The sequence below is a fragment of the Gymnoscopelus braueri genome, assembly GCF_963280865.1.
Source record: "Gymnoscopelus braueri genome assembly, chromosome: 8".
NCBI lineage: Eukaryota > Metazoa > Chordata > Actinopteri > Myctophiformes > Myctophidae > Gymnoscopelus > Gymnoscopelus braueri.
Window position 1 is genome coordinate 47,004,539 of NC_137609.1, and position 27,261 is coordinate 47,031,799.

General features: G+C 40.2%; 2 protein-coding genes across 2 annotated transcripts in view; one reads left to right on the plus strand and one right to left on the minus strand.

The window, feature by feature from the left end:
- The window catches only part of gemin5 (gem (nuclear organelle) associated protein 5), an 851,612-nt gene that overhangs the window by 409,232 nt on the left and 415,119 nt on the right, over positions 1-27,261 (minus strand). The window lies entirely within an intron of this gene.
- LOC308089751 (uncharacterized protein) lies at positions 12,134-19,785 on the plus strand. The gene is made up of 5 exons (XM_080434654.1): positions 12,134-12,216; positions 16,246-16,384; positions 16,557-16,688; positions 17,621-17,911; positions 18,243-19,785. The coding sequence occupies exons 2-5, from the start codon at positions 16,348-16,350 to the stop codon at positions 19,469-19,471; spliced, it is 1,689 nt and encodes a 562-aa protein (XP_080290780.1). The 5' UTR covers positions 12,134-12,216; positions 16,246-16,347; the 3' UTR covers positions 19,472-19,785.

The window sequence follows — 27,261 nt, forward strand, 5'->3', positions numbered from 1 at the left end:
TGAAAATGTATTAACACATTTTGCTGGGGTCCCCTGGAACCCCCTCAAGGACCACTGGTTGAGAACCACTGATTTAGACGATTACAAAACATACATTAAAGGTACAGTAAGTGATTTTCTTTGGTTACAATAAGTGTTAAATAGCTCTATATTCTGATAATAATAATAATTGCTATAGAGTCTCTTCAGCTCATAAGTACAACAATGCATTAATACTAATTTGAGCCAATCAGGAGAACAAATTGGAAGTGATGACACAAAGAAATTAGATGTAACTAACGCTACACTACTGTACTCTCTCCTGATTGGCTGAAATTCGCATCCCAACTGGAAATATATATTTTCTTTATTAAAGACCTGGAGAGACATGCAGGGAGACCCCTGTTACCGAACAAATACTATAGCAATGATTACTATCAGAATATAGAGCTTTTAACTTAACAAAAAAATGTTTTTAAACTAAAACGTATCACATACCCTACCTTTAACCAAGTAGTAAGCCCTATTTATACTTAATATATTAAGACATTGGTGAGCTTGTAGATCTGCTATGTTTGAAAGATATTGATATCAAACAAAAGTGTGAAAATGGGACTACAAACGTGTGAAAATGGGACTATGCATGATACTGTAAGTAGGCCTATTGACTTTTGGTGCTGTAAGTATTTTAATGCCAGCATTTATTTTATTACAATACATTTTGAATACAGGACCTTTACTTGTAGCACAGTATTTCTACATTGTGGTATTGCTAGTAAAACATAGGTAGACATTGGAGTACTTCTAATTCTTCCACCACTGCGAATGTCGAACCCTTCTATGTGTAGGCTACTGTAAGTGGACATATGATAGATTGAATATCGAGATAAATATCCCAGCAAAACATAAACAAGATGTAGGTTACTGTAGCATATATTAAGCTGGAACAAGGCAAGTGTATCATTCCTGTCGGACAGAACCCTCCTGTCTTTTTTCCTCTTTTTTTTTAATGAATGCCGTTTTGGACACAACGTTTTCACCCAACAGCAACGATATATAGACTAATATAGTACAATATAATAGACATATTGTAATGTTTTAGAACCCTGCGCTGGGATCGAACCAGCTGGACAACCCCACACTCGTAATTCGCTGCGCCAATTAGGCTAAATGAAGCTTGGTGCAGCTGCACTGCACAGCTTGGTGAATATGATACAATTATAACATATTATATTATATGAAACAATATAATATAAGAGATAATAGGTCTACTATTCTCATTGAGCACAACATCCTCCCTGCTTATGAGCAATAGGTGTGGAAAGCCCATCTTGGTTTTAATTCTCAATTATAAACTAAACATAACGTCTTCATAAGGTCGAGAGTAAATTAATTTGCAAAATTAAAAGTCAGTGGTGTTGGATGAAGTACTCCGATTATTTGTTTTACTCAAGTAGAAGTTGCCTAGCAGTATCACAATGTAATATGCTCGTACAAGTTCAAGGCCTGTTTTCAGAATTTTACACAAGTATTGCCATATACTTACAGTAGCCTACCAAAGTAAAAGTATTCACATTTTTCAAAATTGTCTAACGTTTTTGAAAACAGCAGATATCCAGGGCTTTAGTGGTTATAGTACCACTTGTAAGTTTTTAGAATAATACGCAAATTAACTGTAGCCAAGTAGGCTATAAGCTGTTAAAATAATTATAACAATTAAGACAGTAGGTTTAAGTAGTAATAATAGTAGCCTAGTAATAATAAGTAATTATTATAATGAAAGTACAATATTTGCATGTGAAATGTAGTGGTAATATAAAACTATTTAAGTGTCAAGTCCCTCACAATAGTAGGCATACAGTATTTTTTTATTTTTAATATTACAAAATAATTAATTGACTTTAGTAAATGTGCTTATAGTTGCCACTGCAGGTCAGTCCTTTAAATTAATTTCATAATATTTATTTACAAACATTTCCATAACACAATTACCAATAGGACAACTTACTTTGTTGCTTGTTCAACTCCTACTGAAGATGGATTAGCTTTCATCAGGTGTTGACTGATTGATTGGCAGACAACTGTCAATCAGTGCCTGTCAATCACTCCATCAACACCTGAGAGTTTATGGCTGCCCAGTGAGAATTTTACTCTCTCTGCTCTTTGGATACATAAATAAAATTATGTAGAGTGTACATGAAAAAACAAGACAGCAGAAAAAAATGTTTGATATGTTTTATTTTATTTTCCTGAAGCGATTATTTTACAATGGTCTCAATCATTCAGAAATAATGTTTGTTCATGAGCTGCTCCAGCCGGGTCCATCCACTGCAACGTATTTCAGCGAACTTCCGGTGCGAGTTTTGCCACCCGTCATATATCTAGAGAACGGACGGAAGTATGTCCTTTCCTTTCTAAATCTTCCTTGAATGCTTTAAGCCAGATTCCATTCCCCAAAGCTCGGTCACTCGCTCACTCTCCTCGCTTCCTCCACTCGCGCCTAAGCCCCGCCCCTGCGAGGAGCCGAGGATTATTTGCGAGGACGAGTGGCCGACCAGCTGGCTTCAAAGGATCGGACTGCACTTAGCGCGTCATTTCAAAGCGACGGCAAATTCCGCGATCACTTATGACGTCTCAAACAGCTGGACCAGAGCCGTGGATGAAAATATACATGCATAGAATAATATGCAGGTATAGAATAATACAGAATAGAATAGACAATTCATCAATGTGGATGGCCACATTGTTATCTTTATAGTTAACATTTTGTGCAAAGCCATTTATTCCTGAAATAGTGAACGAAGCGCCAGGATGAGCAAACTTACATTTATGAATTAAATCCTGACCTGTCCCTCTTTTTGCTCGTACAGTCCCCAGACCCCCCACCCCCCGCAGCAGTCCCGCACGGCACTGCTGCGTATAACAGCCACCGTATATTACAGAGTATGTCTGACTCTGAATTACATCATTCATGCAGGGTGGCCATACGTCCTCTTTTATCCGGACATATACTCTTTTGGGGGGCTGTCTGGGGGGTTTTATAAAATCCTTCAAATGTCCGGGGTTTTGAGAGCTTGGGTGATATCCTCCCCACTTCTGGGACGAAAAAAAAAGAAAAAAACTCAGACGATTTTGTGATTTTGCTTGATATTGTTTGATAGCGAAATAAATCATGACTGATAGACATGAAAGAAGACCCTTCACAGCAAATAGAGAATTTTAAAATTTAAGAATCGGTTCAGAATTGAATGAGTACGGCTATAGTTAAATTAATAGCGTAAAGTGTCCTCTTTTTGGGGAATTCAGAATATAGTCACCCTATATTCAGTCTATATATAAATACAATACATTATTTTAAACATAATCTTTGTCACAGTGATTTATAGTAGTCCATGCACTGCATTGAGGCATGCACGGAGAGAAATGAACTATCAGCTTTTGAGACAGTATAAGTGTGCACAATAAATTACAATGTATATAATTGTATTATACTTTATATCATACAAAGCAATAAAGCCAGTGGCTTGTTGCGTCTTTTCAGTTAATTTACACTGTGTGTGTGTGTGTGTGTGTGTGTGTGTGTGTGTGTGTGTGTGTGTGTGTGTGTGTGTGTGTGTGTGTGTGAGATGGGCAACGAGTGATCGGCGGGGGCGAGGGGGGGGGGGAGCCGGTGTTTTCGGGGTATGGTTTCGGGTTTCAAGCATTGTTTGTGTGGCCACATGTGGAGGAGGACCATGTATACGTCACGGCAGAAGGGAAAAAACAAAAAAAACGTCTACACGTGATGCGGAAGTCTGCCGCGGAGGAGCTGTGGAGAGGCGAACAGTCTTTTTACCCCCGGTCTGAGTAGCCCCGCCCTACTGGGCGGTGCTTCTTTCACTCTACATTAGAAGAGTTGGGAACGTTGGGGGTTGTCACATTCTAATACAGCCCAAATACCCAATTTCAGCACCGGCCTCAGTGGCGCACCTCGCTAGTCATCAGACTCCCAATCCATTAGCATTGGGAGTCTGGGTTCGACTCCCGCATAGGACAATGCTTTTTCAAACACAGCAGACTACTTTTTTTCGCCGATAAAGTATAGTTTTGGACCATGACGCCAGGCGCGCCGACTTAGCAGACCTTGAGGCCGAGGAGTCGCGCCCGAGCGCCTCCAGGCGCGAGTGCCCGCGACGACCGGCCGATGGTCTGCTAGTCGACTAAGCGCCGTCCGAGTTATGTACCGATAGGCACAGAATCGTAAATGATGTTGTGGGGACTGCGTTTTCCCCAACTCGTTTCACTCAACTCGCCTGTCTCTCCCCGCCCCCCGCTACTGAGACCGGGGGTAAAAAGGCAGGTCGCTGTGGAGAGTGGTCGAGCGTACACTTGATGTACACTCGCTAAATGCGGAAGTAGAGAGCCGCCTCGGCTCCTCCACTCGACTCCACTCGCCTCCTCCAAGAAGCAACTGAGTAATTGGAATTTAGCACATCCGGTTTGGAGTCGGAGTGACCGAGTGGGAGTGAGCGAGTGGCCGAGATTTTCGGGTTTGGAATCTGGCTTTAGAGTCTGGAACTACAACTCCCAAAATCCGAGAGAGGAAACTGGCACTTCCGGTTTTCTGTTGAAAAACAGGGGGAAAGGGTTAAAAGAGTAGTGTGTGTTGCAACACGGATGGGAGAGACGTCCGTCCCTCTCTCATCTGGGTTGAAACATCCACATGTGAAACATAGAAACAGGGTGGTAGTTGCCGGGGTCTACTTTGCTTCCTTTTTTGTACAGAGCTAGTTTGAAATCTTGCGGGACATGTCCCTGGCTGATGGAGAGGTTTGTTATGTGGGCAATGATTTGAGCAATAGAGGGGGCTGCGTCTCTGAGAAATTTGGAGGGGATATTTTGGTGGCCTGTGGCCTTGTTTTGTTGTAGGGCGCTCAGTTTTTTAAATCAGTTGTCACCATGGGGAGTTTAAAGTCATCTTCGCATACAGCTTGATAGAATGCTTGGATGTGCTTTACCCCCATAAAGCCAAGAATGAGAGGGCAGTATGTTAACCAGTGTGGTTGTTATGGTTGTAAATAAGCTGTTTAAGCGATTAGCCACATCCAGCTTATCTGTAATGCGCGTGCCATCCGAATTGATGTTGTTGTTTGCGGATATGGTTTTCAGTTTCTTACTGCAGCCTAACTCATTAAATATCTTCCAGAGCTCCCGCGGTTTGTTTATATTTTCGTAATCTATTTCATCGTAGTAGTTTCTTTCTGCGGTTTAATAATGCCAACTACCTTATTACAAAGGATGATGTTCTGTTTTTTTTAGCTCATCTGTACGGTTTATGAGGTATTCAGTGTTGAACTGATCACTCTCAGCGCGGCTTTTACGAAACTCAGAAATACTTTTGTCTCCGACCTTCAAGTCTTGTTGTGTGAGAGTGTGTCAGACTTTAATCTTTTAAAAGCCTTTTCAAAGTCTTGTAGTGTAAAAAAGAAAATACATTAAAAAAACTTTAGTTTTAAACCACATTTAAAACTGAGATTGTAATGTTTCGGAGGCATTTTATATGTCTATTATAGTGGATTAAAGCTTTTACACCATATCTCAGCACTCTGCAATGGTTTAATTTGATTAAATGTGAGGTTGATTAATGATAACTAAATGTTTTATTCTATTGGTGATTTCCACAGAGCACCACAGGCGGAGATCTACGCTATCAAGAGAGATGGCCTCCAAAAGATCATTAACATGGTCAGAGGAACAGCGAGAGATGGACCAGAGACATGGACTGTTTGATGCAATGCTGCAACCTGTAGTAAAGTTGTACAGGATAGGTATGTACTGTTTTATTGTAACCTGTAGTAAAGTTGTACAGGATAGGTATGTACTGTTTTATTGACAACCTGTAGTAAAGTTGTACAGAATAGGTATGTACTGTTTTATTGACAACCTGTAGTAAAGTTGTACATGATAGGTATGTACTGTTTTATTAACAACCTGTAGTAAAGTTGTACAGGATAGGTATGTACTGTTTTATTAACAACCTGTATTAAAGTTGTACAGGATAGGTATGTACTGTTTTATTGATAACCTGTAGTAAAGTTGTACAGGATAGGTATGTACTGTTTTATTGTAACCTGTAGTAAAGTTGTACAGGATAGGTATGTACTGTTTTATTGACAACCTGTAGTAAAGTTGTACAGGATAGGTGTGTACTGTTTTATTAACAACCTGTAGGAAAGTTGTACAGGATAGGTACAGTATGTACCTTTTTTTAATGAACAGGTAGTTAAACTTACAGTAACTTTTTTACAACAAAGATATAACCTGTCTCTTGTCCTCTGTTATTATTTTAGAACAAAGAAAGTGAAGTTACAGTTAAATAATGAGGAGTTGTATTGATTGATTGATTGATTACTTTATTAACAAGATTGTTAACAGTACATTTAGTACAGTCAGAAGTTATGCTAAAAGGATAACACAAAAAGCTCCAGGGGGCTTGTTTCCATTTTGGTCCATTGTACTCAAGTCATCAGTAAGAAATAACAATACATACATTACATTACATTACGCAACGGTAAACGGTAAAAGCTCCAGAAGCAGAACATTATACACATTTGCAGAAAAAGTAGGGGAGCGGGCAAGTTGGTAGGGGTAGGAATCTGTAGTGTTACAATTATTATTCAATGTCTCTCAAATCATTTCAGACCAGTGTGTGGAGTCCAGACTGCAGGTGAAGATGAACTCTCCAGACTCAGTCAGGGACATTTCTATTAAACAGGAGGAACTTGAAGACCACCCATACCTCAGTAAGTTTCATGTGCTCTTTCTCTCTTTCATTTGTTCTGTTATTCTATATAATATATCGTTATTTTAGTCTCAGATCTGTTAAAACAGCGAGGGACACAGCACTGCGCATATTGGCAAAATACGTAGAGGATTGCATTGGATTTGTACAAAATACAAGACAAAACAAGAGCATCATTGTGAAATTTAATCTGGCACATTATTACTATCATTATTAAGTCCTTATTCAATTGCTTCATTTCAGACCAGTGTGTGGAGTCCAGTCTGCAGGTGAAGATGAACTCTCCAGACTCAGCCAGGGACATTTCTATTAAACAGGAGGAACCTAAAGACATTTCTATAAAACAGGAGGAACCCGAAAACAACCCACGCCTCAGTAAGTTTCATGTGCTCTCTCTTTCTTTCGTTCTTTTTTCCCCCTGTTCTGTTGAAGGGTTGCCACAATGTCTTATTTTCACTATACAATAATAATGCCACAACATATCTTGACAATGATAATATCCCGATATGTTTAGCCATCATTACAATATCTTTTAAAAAAAACATTTTAACATCTAAAAGTAAATCCTCTAATGTGAGAATCAATGTAAAAAAGAAAAGACGGAAATGCAGCATATAACTTTAGTGCTTTGACAGGCTTTTTCTCAGCTTCCTGATTTAAGGTTCAACCACTTGAACTCTAGCATCCCCTTTCTGGGTGTAACAATATAGGTTTAGCTCACTAAGTATAGAGGGTTTAAGTCATTCTATCAGATTTGAAAAATACTTCCTTGGCCTACTGGCATTGTGCAGACATGTGGCGCTGATCAGTACAGCGGTTTGTCAAGTTCGCCCCGAACACAATGACAGACAGATTCAAAGACTCACAGAACCATTTCTAGATTTTAAACTATATGACCCAACTTCATGGCTAGAGATGTTTCTGTTTCATGATGTCATGCAGGTAAAGGCATGAGCTGTGATTGGTCTATTTTTGAGGGGAAATACATACATACTGTATGTATAGGTGACCCCTGTTCTATACGGCTTGGCCTACAGCCTAATTTACGCCCAAATCAGAGCTGACGTCAAGTTTTGTGGTTTAATATTGTTTCATAATTTAATGATTCAAATTTGCAACATTCACTTGTTTGAAGAAACTAAATATTTAAATTCAAATTACAGTTCAAATTATATTTAGCTAAAAGATGATTTTTCACCTGTAGTAACCTGTAGTTAGTAAAATTTACTAACTACAGGTTACTACATTTAATGTTTGGTCAATCAAAGTAGTTGATAGCTCACTCTGTACAGGGAACATGGACGATAGAAAAATAGGTGTACATTTTAGGAATTCAGTATTCATTATCATGATTGTTATTTTTCTGCTCCTAGACATCCTGCAAATGGATGTTTGTAAAGAGGGGGTTTCTACTGAAGGGGAGAGGAGCCCCAGTCTGCTCCAGGAGGAACCACAGCCTCCTCACATCAAAGAGGAAGAGCTTAAAGAGGAAGAGCTACTTCAAAGACCAGAGGAGCCTAATGGGTCAATGTTGACATTTCTAGCAGTGAAAAGTGAAGTTAACGATGAAGACATCTCTTCACACTGTTCAGTGTCAGATTCAAGCTCGACTTCAACTTCAGAAGTCACTGAAGACAGTGGTGATTGGGAGGAGACCAGTGGAGGTCAGTCAGTGTTAAACACAGGGACAGAACTGGGGAAAACTGGGAGTTGGTATAATGACTAAATTGGGGAATAAAAGATGAAGATAAAAAGACAGTTTAATCAGAACTTCATCACTAAGGAGAACTATGGCTTCCTTGTTAATATTTGTTTGATGATGGAAGCTTTCAAGTTGTATCCTGCACTCAACAGTTCTAATCTCTCTCTCTCTCTCTCTCTCTCTCTCTCTCTCTCTCTCTCTCTCTCTCTCTCTCTCTCTCTCTCTCTCTCTCTCTCTCTCTCTCTCACTCTCAGAGGTGAGATCCCAGACTCTGAGGAATAGACAGATCACCTCATCAGCCTGTCAGCAAATCACCAGCTCTACAACCAGCCAGCAACAAGTAAACACTAATGAACGGAGATCTTACAGTCATCACCAGCTTGCCAAAACTTTAACTCAACCAGGTGAAGAAAAACCTTTTCACTGTAAATATTGTGACAAGAGTTTCAGTCGTACATCTCACCTGAAGACACACCAGCGTGTCCACACTGGAGATAAACCTTTCCACTGTAAACATTGTGACAAGAGTTTCAGTCAGTCGGGTTCTCTGAATGTACACGAGCGTATCCACACTGGAGAAAAACCTTTCCACTGTAAACATTGTGAAAAGAGTTATAGTCGGTTATATTGCCTGAAGACACACCAGCTTGTCCACACTGGAGAAAAACTTTTCGACTGTAAAAACTGTGACAAGAGTTTCAGTCGGTCAGATGACCTGAAGACACACCAGCGTGTCCACACAGGAAAAAAACCTTTCCACTGTAAATATTGTGACAAGAGTTTCAGTCTGTCTGGCAACCTGAAGACACACCAGCGTGTCCACACTGGAGAAAAACCTTTCCACTGTAAATATTGTGATAAGAGTTTCAGTCGTACATCTCACCTGAAGACACACCAGCGTGTCCACACTGGAGAAAAACCTTTCCACTGTAAAAACTGTGACAAGAGTTTCAGTCGGTCAGATGAGCTGAAGAGGCACCAGCGTATCCACACTGGAGGAAAGTCTTTCCAGTGTAAACATTGTGACAAGAATGTCCACACTGGAAAATAAGTTTCAATCACTCAGGTTACTTATAAAGACACCGGCGTATTCACAACAAGTGAAAAACCTTTCCACTACAAATGAGCTTATAGTCCATGAGCCAGAGCCCCAAAATTAAGCCATGATTATCAAATGGGTGGGCAAATCCAGGTTTGATTTTTTTGACTAATTGTACATCTCTAGTTTACAGTTTGGCATGATAACCATTGCTGAGTAGCAGTTTAGTGGTAGTTATCATGCATTGATTATGTGGACCCCTATATTTTCACATGCAAATTGTAACAACTTTTGAACCTTATTATGTGTAGAGACCTATGAACCCACTTCCTGCATAATTCAAGTTTGGGGAATTGATTGGAATGGTTATTTTACTTCAAAACTGACAACCAACATGTTCCTAGTGGCTATAGAAAACTGCTCACCATTCTAAGCTTTAATTTGAGTGGTAACATGTGGTTGTAACTCTAGAGATAGTCAGAAACACTATTATGTTAATGTTATACATGAGCCAGGGCCCTAAAATTGAGCCATGGTTATCAAATGGGTGGGCAAAGCTTTTTTTTCCTTTTCTTTTTTTACTTGCTGTACATATCTACTTAACAGTTTGGCATGATAACCATTGCAGACTAGTAGCTTAGTGGTAGTTATCATGCATTGAATATGTGGACCCCTAAATTATCACACGCAAATTGTAACAACACATATATGATCAACTGTTGAGCCATTATTGTGTAGAGACCTATGAGCACACTTTTATGCACAATTCAAGTATGGGGACTTTGGTTTGGAATTTGGTTTTTGATTGGAAAAGTTATTTTACGTATTAAATACTTCCATATATGCTTAAATGGCTTGTGTGATAAATATGAAAAAGCTGCTCCTGTGGAAAGGTTATCATATATTAATTTACTTATATTGACCCTATAAACAATTTAATATAGGTATGGTTTTCCCCCTCATTTGATAATGAAATGTTGTCTGGCTCATGGACTATTACTGGGAGGATCAAATATTACCAAAAAAAAAAATAATTACCGTCCTAGGGTGTTTGTCAGACCCAAGGTATAAACCATATACAGTACATTAGATATGGTATAGCATTTTGCTTTCCTAGAATTTTACAGTTTTGATGTTATGGTTTAATGTAATTTTGCTGTTTTATTACATGCCCATAAAAGGCACTATTTTAATTATTTTACTGAATTTACTGATTTAATTAATTATGACACCCTAACCCTTATTACACTCATGGTAATAGCTAAATTATCACTAATAAGCTGTATTACATTATTAGAGTGTGATATAGCTAATTCTGCCTATGCAAAAAGCACCATAGTGCGCGCACGCGCGCACACACACACACACACGCACACGCGGTAGTTCACAGTGCTGTGCAAGATGTATAATTATACTTTAAGTCTGATGGTTTATTAGATTAAACATGGGCTATGATGTCTTAACATTACTCCATTTGCCTGGAGGCAGGAATCAGAATCACCTTTATAGTCACATCAAACGATTACAAATATAAAAGAGTGGGTGGGATCTCAATGTTTGCAGTTACAGGAAGAGAATAGGGAAGAAAAGAACACAGAGCAAGTAATAAAAGAGGAAGGCACAGGCTGTATGTTTAAGTTTGAGTTTATTTAGGATCCCAATCCTGGAGTCCACAGATAAACGGCCATGTCTGCAGCCAGGACTGATAAAAATAGGATTGGGGGTCAATTTTTATACTTTCTTATGGCCTTACCCCTTGGCACATAATATGAAATGTCATGATCAGTTACACCATTTTAGGTCAGTCTGAACCAGTGCAATTCATCCTTTACATCAATCTTATACAGAACTGTTTTCCTGTTTCCCAGAACATTCTGGTACAATAACCAAACTCTGAACTGTCTGGAACATGCATTCCATTCTATTCTTCTCCATACAATGATACATATAAACAATATTTCTGCTACGAAATAACTTGTTTTGTTCTTACTGTGTCACAGTCTGAATATACCATACAGTTTGAATCTTTTTTTTAATCTTATATTTTATACTTATTTTTAAAATGTATATCAACGAATCAATCAATTACTTTAGCCTTATTTTATACTATGCTGCACAACAGTGTTGTGCAAGACTATTGAAAGTAGCTGATCTACAAGCTCATTATCGCACAGTGACATGTTGTGAGCTTGTAGATCGTCCATTCACTATTCTTTAAGCTCTGGAAGTTTGTTCTTTTTTCTTTTGCAAATAATGACATCCCCAAAATAGGGATTGATAAATGTATTAAATGATTGATTATCAATTTGTTTTTAATAATACATCAAATGTATTAATTGGATTAACTGTTGCACTCCTAAGTGGATGTTCTCTACAGGTGTGGAAGGTCAGCTAGTACTGTTACTGTCAATCTGTCATAGAGTTAAAAATAAGGGGTTACTGTATGGACAATGGACAGTACCCGAGACCAACAGTAGGGGGCAGCAACACGCCAAATGGCGTCTGGACAAAGTAGTCGTCAGAAGAAGAACATACCCACAATGCAGTAATGAAAACAACATGGTGTGTTGACTGACTGTTGTTGACACTTTAAAATATCATAGATTTATATAAAAGTAAAATACAAAGAAAAGTAAAACGTGTCGTTTCTAAACAGTGTCGTCGTTAAGCAGCAGGAGAACGTTTGTTAGCAGCTCAACCACTGAAACACGGCAGGTAAAGATCAACTCATTCATGATGCGTTTCATTTGTATTTATTGACTCAATATGGAATATAAATCTAATTGCTGTTACTTGCTGCTAAATTATAATTCATGTGATCATGAAACACATAACAACCAGTACTCAAAACTGATACACATGCATTTGCTACATGTGTTGTTAATTTAACTATTATCAATGTAATAATGGTTCATCTCCTTTTAAGCAATGAGGTGCAAACGTTCAGGTTTCAAATATAAATATCCCCATTTAGAACACCTCCCTCCGCTATGTAGCTCCGAGATGAGGCCCTGGTCCTCTCTCATCCGGGTTGAAACATCCATCATGTGCCACGTCTGCTGTTGTGAACGAGAGAGACAAACAAACAGCAGAGACTGGGTGAACGTGATACAGAGAAAGTTTGTGTTATATTATAAGTTAGCAGTGAACAACTTGTGTCTGAGACGTAGGCGCCGGAGGGGGGGGTCACACGGTCCTCTGTGTCCCCCCACTTTTCAGCTATCGACTTATTTTATTATTATTTCTGACAATCTCAGACTCTGAGATTGTCTTTCTGCGACAGTCTGTGTAAAGTTGGGAAAACGAGAGGAATTTCCACACGAAGTTCAATGATTGTTTGTTCTGTGGACTAATCCTAATGCTAAACTAGCTTCAAGTATAGTCTAGACTAGAGTAGCCCCTTTCGGGACCCTGTTTACCTTTTTTATATTTGGGAAGGCGGTATCCAGGGTCCCTTATCGCTCAAACCACTCTCTCTCGTAGTCGCGGCTACCACTGTCTGGTCTCGGGCTGCTTGTCGCTTAGAAGTTGCAGAGATTTCTCAAAGGTACCCACAAAAGCAATAGTAGCGCGCCATAAAGCTGCATTAATCCGCACGGGTCGGCGATACCGTTTAACATTTTTAATAATTTAGTAAAACTTAAGCTCCTCTCTCACACTCTGCTCCACTCCCCATGTCCCGCCTCCCCGCGTTGTGATTGTCATGCAAGCATGTAGGAGCTCGCCAATCAGAGGCAGTAACGTAGGACCATAGAGTTATGCGTAGGACGCGCAGCTTGTCAGTCACCGCGGGGAGGCGGGACATGGGCAGTAATTTGTTTTAATGCCATAGTAATGGCCCATCTTACTATTATTATTATCCTCCTGACTTTATTTTGTATCAAAAGGGGGTCAAAAGTATGCCCAATAAAAGCCTATTATTGGGCAATGGGGATCCTTGGAGACGCTGCTGTGGTGCTGTGCTGCTGTGCTGCTGTGCCAGAAGCGCTTCCCTTAAAACGCCATAAAAATAAGGGCAGGAGGATAATAATAATAGTAATATTCTAATATAGTAGTAGGATGGAATTAAAACAATGCCCCCCCTAAAAAAAAAAAAACTCGACTTCGACTTGTCTAGTAAAAATCATTAGTTGTGAATGCCCTAGTCTGCACCGTGTTGATAAATGAGGGCCATTCTATTTTCTGCCCAAAAAGTGTATTACACAGAGAAGGTGGGGTGCTGAGAGGCAAAACATTTCCACTGTAAACATTGTAAAAAGAGTTTCAGACAGATTTGTAATACACCAGTTTATTCTCACCAAGGAAAAGAAAAGTTCCACTATAAATCAACTCACTGGGAGGATCAGCGCTCGCGTGGGGCAGTGGTAAAGTCCCTGCCCACCACCACAGAGATTGTGGGTTCAAATCCACCGCGGTGCATCCGGCTTCGGGCGTCTATGCAAACACAATTAACTCGTGTTCAGGGGAGGGTGATATTGGTCATTGCGCGTACTCCCATGGGCTGGGGCGGCACCTGTCAGCAGGGAATGTTGGGTGGGAGGAGTAGGACAAAGGCCCTAGGTTGTCCCGGTGGGGGCTCCTCACTTAGCCTGGGACCAGACGAATCTGCGAGTGCAAAAAAAAATTGCACTCTGCGATTTGGGTCTGGCACCGCTCCATAGAGAATCCATTTCCTGCTCCAGAAGACGTGGGTGACCAATCAGGGCCCAGTATTCGAATATGGGAGACTGTAATTGGTAGTTGGTTGTAGGTCTAACCAATTGCGTTGAGGGCCATTGTTTTGATCCCGCCCCTTGGGGGGAAAAAAATCCTCATGGAAGCACCAGACTCATATAAACGCAGTGATATAGTCTGGCTACGCGAGGCTACTCCTCACTGGCAGTTGAGCCAGTATGATACAACAGCATGGACAACACAGAAATGTTTGTGGGGAGGAATTCATTGGAATAACGACTAAATTGGGGAGAAAAAGGGGGTAAAACAATATTGGCTACTCTAAATTAAGGGAAAAAAAAAGGTTTAAAAAAGTTTTTCTTCTGGTTACCATTTATGTTTATTCATCCTCCTATAATTTGACGAACCTCTGTGGTCGACCGACCGTGGTGAGAGCAAAAAATTTGAGCAAAAATGTGTGCCGGTTCTCCTCGGTGCTTGGAGCACTTGATCTGAATTTGCACACAGCCATTGACCATTACCATCTGAACGCAACTGCTAAGCCCGTTTTTCAATTTCATCAAATCTCAGCTTATTATTAGCGTTTCTGTGTCAAACAATGGGAGATCAAACTGCGCAGCGTTGCCAGGTTTCGCGCGAGAAACAAGCAGCAAGGTCTATGAAAACAAGGCCACACGAAGCGAGCCCTACAAGCAACAAGGTCTATGAAAACAACGCCAAACAAAGCGCCTTCACACATAAACATTGCCTCTTGGTAAACAGCCGAGCCGATCTACAAGCTCACAACGCGTCCCCACAACCACCTGCACTTTCCCAACCAGCTCCAAAAACACACTACCACCAATTATTGCCCCTAAACAGCTTACAATAGGCGAACGTGGCAACACCAACTTCTCCACTCTTCAGGGACGCCACATTCCATTCACTACGTTCCGTTCACCGCAGCACAATATAACAACTTCAGAGACACGACGACATCATTTACGCGTGTGTACACAGAAAACATTCTTACGGATCTGTGTGTGTGTGTGTGTGTATTTGCTTGTCCATGCTTCAAATTACTTGGACTAATAGTTGGACTAACCTGTAAACCAATTTTAATATACAATTAACTCTGCCTATTCTGAATCTCATAGCCTGTGCAGGGCTCTAAACTGCCACCAAAATGAGTGTGCAAGTGAACATTAACCTCTCAGGTCCCTATGTTGCAGTGTTCCTTATTCCTTATGCATAATCTTGTTAGGCATTTTTTATTATTTTGAAAAACATTTTAAAATACTGAAAATAGCAGCTCTGATTGCATTGCGTCACATGATGAAATTGTATGACAGTCCATTTTCTTTTGCTACATAATGTGTTTTGTCCTATTCACAAACTTTTTTTGTATTGAATCGTGCTGCAAGTGGGAAAAAAAAGTTTATTATATCAACATATTAATATTTTTTTCCCAGATTGATTGATTATTCAGGAAGTGTTCTTTGAAACAACTTGCCCAGTGATTGGGTTAGTAAGTTACTCCTTCCTTAATGTATGTTATTATTGAAGTTGAGTGTAAGAGGTGTTCCTATTCTTAAATCATTCAGATGTTTTATCGCCATTGTTAAGCCCTGAGTGCCACGTGACGTCTAAGACGGGGGGAAATGTTCTGAACCCAAGATATCATGATTTGAAAATGTGCTGCTCCATTCACTCTTTGTTTAACTTCTTACTGAAAAAGGCTGTATCTCGGCTCCTGAGCACTTTTTTTTACATTGAATTTTTGGCTCTGGCACTGGGACAACACAGTCAGAAATAAGTCTGGCATTCTGTATGGAAGTGGTAGGTTTTTGGGTTCTTTTTGCCATGCACATTTTTTATAACTTTGATACTACTGACGTTTGCGTGCAACACTTGAAAACGAAGCATTGTATTGGGGGTTTGCCTGCTATAGAAGCCGTGAAGGGAGCTGACCGGCTGTTCTTGATTTCAATCAATCAATTCACCTTAATTCAAGTGGCAGTTGACAAAAAGAGTTTGTGATTTTTGTTTATAAATATGTATTTTTTATATTTTAATTTGTATTTTTTTTAGGGGCGTGTCATGTGGTCTACCTGCACAGCCTTTGTGATCTACTGATAGATCACGATCTACCTTTTGGGCACCCCTGCTCCAGACCCAGCCAGACCTGTTTCAATGAAACAGGAGGAACCTGAAGACCAGCCAGACCTCAGTAAGTTTCGCTATCTCTTGTCTTTCTTCCAACGTTTTTGCTTGGCTGATATTATTCATCCATAAAATACTGTATAAACCTCATATTTGCCTTTACCGTCTGCAAATAATATTGCTATTTTTGACACCACTGGGTCAGTTATTAAAGTCCTTATTCAATTGCTTAATTTCAGACCAGTGTGTGGAGTCCAGACTGCAGCTGAAGATGAACTCTCCAGACTCAACCAGGGACATTTCTATTAACCAGGAGGAACCTGAAGACATTTCTATTAAACAGGAGGAACCCGAAGACTACCCAAGCCTCCGTAAGTTTCATGTGTTCTCTCTTTCTTTAGTTCTTTTTTTTCCTGTTCTGTTGAAGGGTTGCCACAATGTCTTATTTTCACTATACAATAATCATGCCACAAAATATCTTGACAATGATAATTTCCCGAAATGTATAGCCATCATTACAATATCTATTAAAAAAACATTTTTAACATCCAAAAGCAAATCCTCTAATGTGAGAATCAATGTGAAAAAGAAAAGACAAAAATGCAGCATATAACTTTAGAGCTTTGACAGGCTTTTTCTCAGCTTCTTGATTTAAGGTTCAACCACTTGAACTCTAGCATCCACATTCTGGGTGTAACAATATAGGTTTAGCTCACTAAGTATAGAGGGTTTAAGTCATTCTATTAGATGTGAAAAATACTTCCTTGGCCTACTGGCATTGTGCAGACATGTGGCGCTGATCTGTACAGCGGTTTCTCAAGTTCACCCCAAACACACAGACAGACAGATTCAAAGACTCACAGAACCTGAACCGTTTCTGTTTCATGATGTCATGCAGGTAAAGGAATGAGCTGCGATTGGTCTATTTTTGAGGGGAAATACATACATACTGTACGTACAGGTGACCCCTGTTCTATACGGCTTGGCCTACAGCCTAATTTACTCTCAAATCAGAGCGGATGTCAAGTTTTATGGTTTAATATTGTTTCATAATTTAATGATTCAAATTTGCAACATTCACTTGTTTGGTGAAGAAACTAAATATTTAAATTCCAATTACAGTTCAAATTATATTTAGCTAAAACATGATTTTTGACCTGTAGTAACCTGTAGTTAGTAAATGTTTGGTCAATCAAAGTAGTTGATAGCTCACTTTGTACAGGGAACATGGAGGATAGAAAAATAGGTGTACATTTTAGGAATCCAGTATTCACTATCATGTTTGTTATTTTTCTGCTCCTAGACATCCTGCAAATGGATGTTTGTAAAGAGGAGGTTTCTCCTGAAGAGGAGAGGAGCCCCAGTCTGCTCCAGGAGGAACCACAGCCTCCACACATCAAAGAGGAAGAGCTTGACGAGGAAGAGCTACTTCAAAGACCAGAGGAGCCTAATGGGTCAATGTTGACATTTCTAGCAGTGAAAAGTGAAGTTAATGATGAAGACGTCTCTTCACACTGTTCAGTGTCAGATTCAAGCTCGACTTCAACTTCAGAAGTCACTGAAGACAATGATGATTGGGAGGAGACCAGTGGAGGTCAGTCAGTGTTAAACACAGGGACAGAACTGGGGAAAACTGGGAGTTGGTATAATGACTAAATTGGGGAATAAAAGATGAAGATAAAAAGACAATTTAATCAGAAATATTAACAAGGAAGCCATAGTTCTCCTTAGTGATGAAGTTGTTTGATGATGGAGGCTTTCAAGTTGTATCCTGTACTCAACAGTTCTAACCTCTCTCTCTCTCTCTCTCTCTCTCTCTCTCTCTCTCTCTCTCTCTCTCTCTCTCTCTCTCTCTCTCTCTCTCTCTCTCTCTCTCTCATCTCTCTCTCTCTCTCTCTCTCTCTCTCTTTCTCTCTCTCTCTCAGAAGTGAGATCCCAGACTCTGAGGAATAGACAGATCACCTCATCAGCCTGTCAGCAAATCACCAGCTCTACAACCAGCCAGCAACAAGTAAACACTGATGAATGGAGATCTTACAGTCATCACCAGTTTGCCAAGACTTTAACTCAACCAGGTGAAGAAAAACCTTTTCACAGTAAATATTGTGACAAGAGTTTCAGTGAGTCTGGTCACCTGAAAACGTGCCAGCGTAGCCACACTCCGGTAAAACCTTTACATTGCACACAGTGTAACAATAGTTTTAGCGCTTCATATAGTCTGAAGAGACACCAGCTTGTCCATAATGTAAATTTAAAACCTTTCCACTGTAAATATTGTGACAAGAGTTTCAGTCGTTCATCTCTCCTGAAGACACACCAGCGTGTCCACACTGGAGAAAAACCTTTCCACTGTAAAAACTGTGACAATAGTTTCAGTCGGTCAGATGAGCTGAAGAGGCACCAGCGTATCCACACTGAAAAAAAACCTTTCCACTGTAAGCATTGTGACAAGAGTTTTAGTATGTCAGGGTTCCTCATAAGACACCAGCGTATTCACACTGGAGAAAACTCTTACAACTCAGCCTGTCAGCAAATCACCAGCTCTACAACCAGCCAGCAACAAGTAAACACTGATGAACGGAGATCTTACAGCCATCACCAGTTTGCCAAGACGTTAACTCAACCAGGTGAAGAAAAACCTTTCCACTGTAAATATTGTGACAAATCTTTCATTCAGTCATCTGAGCTGAAAAGACACCAGCGTATCCACACTGGAGAAAAACCTTTCCACTGTAAAAACTGTGACAAGAGTTTCAGTCGGTCAGATGAGCTGAAGAGGCACCAGCGTATCCACACCGGAGAAAAACCTTACCACTGTAAACATTGCAACAAATCTTTCATTCAGTCATCTGGGCTGAAAAGACACCAGCGTGTCCACACTGGAGAAAAACCTTTTCACTGTCAATATTGTGACAAGAGTTTCATTTGTTCATATCACCTGAAGACACACCAGCGTATCCACACTGGAGAAAAACCTTTCCACTGTAAAAACTGTGACAAGAGTTTCAGTCGGTCAGAAGAGCTGAAGAGGCACCAGCGTATCCACACCGGAGAAAAACCTTACCACTGTAAACATTGCAACAAATCTTTCATTCAGTCATCTGGGCTGAAAAGACACCAACGTGTCCACACTGGAGAAAAACCTTTCCACTGAACACAGTGTAACTAGAGTTTCAGTCTGTCTCATCATCTGAAGACACACCAGCGTGTTCACACTGGAGCAAACCTTTCCACTGTAAACATTTTGACAAGAGTTTCTGTAAGTCAACTCACTTGAGGAGACACCAGTATATCCACAATGGAGAAAAACATTTCCACTGTACTCATTTTGACAAGAGTTTCAATAATTCAGATCACTTGAAAAGGCACCAGTGTATTCACAACAAGGGGCGGACAAAAACGTTTGAATATAGAGTAGCTCACTGGGAGTATAAAAGTAAACACCTGTGTTGGTAGGGAGGTGGATAGAAAAGCAGAAATATTATGGATATTCATACTGCTCCTGTCACTTGGAGACATATCCCTTGTCCGGGGTACGTTAGAAAACCGTCTGCCTATTCTGAATCTCATAGCCTGAACAGGGCTCTGCCACCAAAATGAGTTTGCAAGTTAACATTTCACATGACTGCATTTGTGCGAGTTTATTTATGGTTAACTCTGAGTCATAGTGACATGCCTATATATGGGCTTTAAAAAAATATATATATGGTTATCTCTGAGTCATAGTGGTCGTGGTCCTGCCTATACTGTAGGCGCATATCAGGTTTGTTTATGGCGATGAGTCAGAGTGACGTGGCCGTAGTCCGCCCGCCCACCCTCCTTTAGAACATTTTAATATAGGATTAAAAAAACTAAACAAAGCCATTGTCACAATTCTTTGAAATTTAAATTTAAAAAATGCCTAATTAGATTGGCATAAGGGACATGGTGTCAAGCAGGATAGGGCCCTCAGTCTTAAAGGGACAGTGCTGCACCAGTGCTACCAGTGGAAACGTTAGTATGGAGTTCTGTCTGATCCGAAATGACTACTGATTGATTTGATTGGTTCAGTTTCTGCCATTTTGCATTTACCTGTCCATGCTTCAAATGACTTAAACATTGTTGAAACCTGGAACCCAATTTTTATCTACAATTAAATATAATGAATGAATTATTGATGTAATATAGATAATATACTGTATATGTTCTGTGGTGTTTTACACATGATCAACAGGCAATGGATTTGAGAAGTATATTGTGAGAGAAATGTATGCGCTGCACCACTGGCAACGGTACCCCTAGGCAGGGCAAGGAGGAATTTGGATGGGGCAAGTAGATTAGAGAAGCCCTTGTAGGAGAAAAAAACGTAATGTCCCAGTCCCATGTATTGTAAATTATTGTTGTGTTATTCACTTATACTATAAATGACTATAAACTATACAGTATATGGTACAACAGTTTTTTCTAGAAATGTTTCATTACACCAAATGGGAGGCACAATTTCAGATATTCTACTTATTCAATATTGGATAACTGAGGGGAGAAAATGCATGTATTTGTATTAATTATGACAGTAATCTTTTACAATTAATGGAATGGCTATGATCACTATTAAGTTGTATTACATTATTAGAGTGTTATGTGATTGCAAATTAAAGCCTATGCAAAGCACTATAGCATGCACACACACACACACAGACACACACACACACACACACACACACACACACACACACACACACACACACACACACATGCAAGATGTTTCATTATTATGCTATAATGTATAATATGGTTATCAGGAAGGTGAAACATCAGCTATGATGCCTTAGTATTACAATATTTAGGAAGAATTTAGTCTGCAGGCACAATTCAGTATCAGAATCAACTTTAGTGTCACATGTTCACATCACATGATTACAGGTGTTAAGGAGTGGATGTGATTGCTTTTTGTACAATTTTTCAACATCTGAAGTTGCAGGAAGAGGTCAAATAGAGAAAGAATATAGAAGAAAGGAACACAGAGCAAATTTAAACTAAACTAAACAGGAAGGAAAAAGTAGGCCTATATGAATCTTCAAAAGTATATACATGTATTAATATACCAATGGAGCCAGGTCTGCAGAGAGGACTGATAAAATAGGATTTTGGGTCTGTTATTATGACTTCTTGTGGCCATACATGGCACACAATAATATGAATCATGATTAGTTAAGACCATTTCAGCTTGACCCAGTGCAATTCATCCATTACAATCAATCAGTTAGGGGTTAAGTCAGTGTTTTGCTCAGGGACACTTCCACACATTGCTGAGGCCTGGAATCTAATCTGGGACCTCTGGCTTCCCAGTTAGGCTCTAACCATTCAGCTATGGCCGCCCCTAATGAGTACAATGACATATGACTATAATAGAGATAGGAATTACATTATTAAATATTAAATTACATGTATTATTTTGATTAACTGTTGCACTCCTAGGTGGATGTTCTCTTGTCTACAGGTCTAGAAGGTCACATAGTACTGTTACTGTATATAAACAATGGACAGTACCCGAGACCAACAGTAGGGGGCATCAATACGCCAACTGGCGTCTAGACAAAGTGTTCGTCAGAAGAAGAACATACCCACAATGCAGTAGTGAAAACAACATGGTGTGTTGACTGACTGTTGTTGACACTTTAAAATACCATAGATTTATATAAAAGTAAAATACAAAGAAAAGTAAAACGTGTAGTTTCTAAACAGTGTCGTCGTTAAGCAACAGGAGGACGTTTGTTAGCAGCTTAGCCCTGGTTCAGAGCGTTAGTGAGTTCCCTCTAACGCCCTGGAAGACCCAGGGCTCTGCGCTTGTACAAGGAATTCCAGTGCCCTGCGAGTGCTCCAACAGTAGTGAAAATAAACAGAACCATTTCGCTACTCACCGAAACAAAGGCTGTTTTGTGTTGTTGAAAGTCTATTCTCGGAGGTGGGAAGCCTCTCAGCACCCCACCTACTCTGTAAAATACACTTTTTGGGCAGAAAATAAAATATATCCACGAGACGGAAATTATTTTTATTTACTCCACTGCGCCTTCTACAGATCAGGAGGATTTGAACTTACCATTAACCAAATCATTCATGATGATGCGTATTTATTTATTTATTTATTGATCCCCTTCCCCTATTCGCTCATCCTAGGACATGACGTATGTGGAGGCAGAAGAATATAAACCAAAACTCAGTATGTAAACAGTTCTGTTGAAAAACAGGGGGAGGGGGTTAATCTGTGGGAACTCAAGAGTAGTGTGTGTTGCAACACGGATGGGAGAGAGGGACGGACACGTGTTCGGTGTCCGTCCCTCTCTCATCCGGGTTGAAACATCCACCATGTGCCACGTGACGTCGGTTGTTGTGAACGAGAGAGACAAACAAACAGCAGAAAGTGAACGTGATACAGAGAAAGTTTGTGTCATATTATAAGTTAGCAGTGAACAAACCTTTGTGTAACTTGTGTCTGAGATTGTCTTTCTGCGACAAAGACTGTTTGTTCTATGCACTAATGCTAAGCTAGCTTCAAGTACAGTCTAGACTCCGTCCATTACAAGTGAACAGACGTTTTCTAGTGAAAGTTTAACTTAAACCAGTTGGACGTTTTGAAGGTCAGTCTGTCGTTTTCAACCTGAAGACACAAAGAGGACATTTCACCCATATAGAGATTGAGCAACCAGGGCTTCACTCAAAGCTCGTCTGACAACGTGGGATGAGATTGAGTAGACAGTGAGTGAAATACCACGTTAACCTGCTGCTAAACCTAAAACCTGCACCTGTGACGGACCTGACGGGGAGTACTGGGGGTTCTAAGGTACCAGGTTAGGTATCGCTCCTGGGTGAGTAAAATCAAAGTGTGGTACCATGGTGGCCGTTGAGGTTTTGGGCCACAATATGGCCCTGGTCCAGAGCGTTAGTGAGTTCTCTCTAACAATTGTAATTTAAATTGACCAGACCTGTAAGAGGGCACAGTGGAGTAAATAGAATACTTTCCATCCGGCAGACATATTCTATTTTCTGCCCAAAAAGTGTATAATACAGAGAAGGTGGGGTGCTGAGAGGCCTCCCACCCTGGAGAATAGACTTTCAACAACAACACAAAACAGCCTTTGTTTTCGGTGAGAAGCGAAGTAGTTTTATTATTATATATTTTACTACCGTTGGAGCCCTCGCAGGGCAGTGGAATTCTTTGTTTATAAGCAGAGCCAAGCGCCTGGCAGGGCGTTGAGATAACTCACTTACTCTCTGGACCAGGGCTAAGCCATAACCTACACAAGCACCGAACCAGGCCTGGAACTTAATGTTTTGGTTCTAAATTTAGTTTTAGTTTTTTTTGCGGCTTTTGTGTGTGTGTGTGTGTGTGTGTGTTTTTACATTACGAATATTGTGATACTTGGAGTGAGGAGTGTTTACCTGAAAAAACTATTATTATACATTTTTTTCATTTGCACAAAATCATTACTAAATAAATTGAGAATATCTAAAATCTAAAAAACAAAACTGAGCTGTAATGAGTCATGTAACCTGAAGAGACACCAGCTTGTCCACACTGGACTGTAAACAGTGTGACAAGAGTTTTGTGCAGTCTTCTTACCTATTAACGAAACACCAGCGTGTGCACACAGGAGAAAAACCTTTCCACTGTAAACATTGTAAAAAGAGTTTCAGACAGATTTGTATTCTAAAAAGACACCAGTTTATTCACACCAAGGAAAAGAAAAGTTCCACTATAAATCAACTCACTGGGAGGATCAGCGCTCGCGTGGGGCAGTGGTAAAGTCCCTGCCCACCACCACAGAGATTGTGGGTTCAAATCCACCGCGGTGCATCCGGCTTCGGGCGTCTATGCGAACACAATTAACTCGTGTTCAGGGGAGGGTGATGTTGGTCATTGCGCGTACTCCCATGGGCTGGGGCGGCACCTGTCAGCAGGGAGTGTTGGGCGGGAGGAGTAGGACAAAGGCCCTAGGTCGTCCCGGTGGGGGCTCCTCACTGGCAGTTGAGCCAGTAGGATACAACAGCATGGACAACACAGAAATGTGTGTGGGGAGGAATTAATTGGAATGACGACTAAATTGGGGAGAGAAAGGGGGTAAAAAAAAATATTGGCTACTCTAAATTAAGGAAGAAATAAAGGTTTAAAAAAGTTTTTCTTCTGGTTACCATTTATGTTGATTCATATTTATTCATAGTTAGACTAAAGGATTCCCTTAAAGTTAGAAACACTTTATCTAGGGCTCTAGACTGCCACCAAAATGAGTGTGCAAGTTAACATTTCACCTCTCAATGTGAGCCCAATCATATTAGGCTTTTGTTATTATTTTGATCATAGCGCTGCACAAATCAGGGCCCTCAGTCTTAAAGGGACAGTACTGCACCATTTGCTACCAGTGGAAAAGTTAGTGTGGAGTCCTGTCTGATCTGAAATGACTACTGATTGATTTAATAGGTTCAGTTTCCATATTGTATTTGCTTGTCCATGCTTAGAATTACTTGGACTAATAGTTGGAACCTGTAAAACAATTTTATTATACAATATCCTGTACTCAACAGTTCTAACCTGCCTCTCCCCTTCTCTCCCCCTCTCTCTTCTGCCCCCCTCCCCTCTCTCTCTCTCTCTCTCACCCTCACTCTCTCACTCAGAAGTGAGATCCCAGTCTTCCCAGACTCAGTTTTTCTCCTGTTCTGAGTGTTCATGCTCCTTCACATCTCATGTCTTCCTCCACAAACACATCAGGAGGAGGCACAATGATCTCTACTACCAAATGCTGAGGAATGGACAGATCACCTCATCAGCCTGTCAGCAAATCACCAGCTCTACAACCAGTCAGCAACAAGTAAACACTGATGAACGGAGATCTTACAGTCATCACCAGTTTGCCGAGACTTTAACTCAACCAGGTGGAAAAAAACCTTTTCACTGTAAATATTGTGACAAGAGTTTCAGTGAGTCTGGTAACCTGAAAATGCACCAGTGTAGCCACACTGTGAAAAAAACTTTCCACTGTACGCAGTGTGACAAGAGTTTCATTTGGTCATCTCACCTGAAGGCACACCACCAGCGTCTCCACACAGGAGAAAAACCTTTCCACTGTAAAAACTGTGACAAGAGTTTCAGTCGGTCATATGTGCTGAAGAGGCACCAGCGTCTCCACACTGGAGAAAAAACGTTCCACTGTAAATACTGTGACAAGAGTTTCAGTCGGTCAGAAGAGCTGAAGACACACCAGCGTCTCCACACTGGAGAAAAACCTTTCCACTGTAAAAACTGTGACAAGCGTTTCAGTCAGCCAGATGATCCAGCGTGTCCACACTGGTGAAAAACCTTATCACTGTGAACATTGTAACAAATGTTTCAGTGAATCAGGTCACCTGAGAAGAAGACATCAGCGTATCCACACTGGAGAAAAACCTTACCACTGTAAACATTGCAACAAATCTTTCATTCAGTTATCTGAGCTGAAAAGACACCAGCGTATCCACACTGGAGAAAAATCTTTCCACTGAACACAGTGTAACTAGAGTTTCAGTCTGTCACATCATCTGAAGACACACCAGCGTGTTCACACTAGAGCAAACCTTTCCACTGTAAACATTTAGACAAGAGTTTCTGTAAGTCAACTCACTTGAGGATACACCAGTATATCCACAATGGAGAAAAACATTTCCACTGTACTCATTTTGACAAGAGTTTCAATAATTCAGCTCACTTGAAAAGGCACAAGTGTATTCACAAAAAGGGGGGGACAAAAACATTAGAATATAGAGTAGCTCACCGGGAGTATAAAAGTAAACACCTGTGTTGGTTGGGTGGTGGATAGAAAAGCAGAAATATTATGGATATTCATACTGCTCCTGTCAACAGAAGCCTCTGTTAGGACTCGTCTTTTGGAGACATTTCTCAGCTCTTTTTCCCCATCTAAATCCATTCATATTTATTTATCTTTTATAGCTAGAGGATGCATAGTCCAGTGTCAGACAATAAAGACTGCCCGCTTGTCCAGGGCATTTGAGAAAACAGTCTGCCTACTCTGAATTTCATAGCTTGAACAGGGCTTTAGACTGCCACCAAAATGCGTTTGTAAGTTAACGGTAGGGTAATCATTTTTCATTTTTGTATTTTTATTTTTTATTAAAGTACTATATTTTGATAGTAATCATTGCTACAGAGCGTTTGTTCGGTCACAGGGGTCTCTGCAGCTCTTTAGTAAACAGAATATAGTACATTTTCAGGTAGGTGACAAAGTTTAAGCGAATTAGGAGAGAACACTGAAAAATGCATTTTTTGTTTAACCCTCGTAGGGTCCTCGGGTCCTTTTGACCCGGTTTAACATTTTCAACATGAATTAAAAGTATGTAAACATTTTTTGTTCTCTATGAAACTTCTTCTATTTGCCTTATTTACTGTACTAAACATGTGATATGAAAATGAAAATTTTCATTTTCATGAAAATTAAAATTTTCACACAGGGCCTTCGGGTCAAAGTGACCCGAAGGCCCTGGGTGTGACTAAAACACGAAGACCCTACGAGGGTTAATAAAGAGCTGGAGTAATGTGTGAGACTCCTTTTACTGAACAAACACTCTATAGCAATGAGTACTATCAGAATACAGAGCTATTTAACACTTATTTTAACAAAAGTAAATCACTTACCCTACCTTAACATTTCACCTGATTGCATTTGTGCGATTGCACGATTATTAGGTTGGTCTTTCATTGCTTCAGTTTTCTTTTGCGTTTACTCAGGGGTGCAATGCTCATGGGACGGCCTTGCACGGCGTGCAAGAACCTATTTGAACAGGAGGGCGCGCAGGCACATGCACGGATGTGCACGCAAGAATGCGTTCCACTCGATCCGTGCGCCGAGTACCCTCCTGGCTACTTTGCATAACAATAGTTCAAGTCGATAAACGGGCCACCTCGAAAGTTCTGGGATC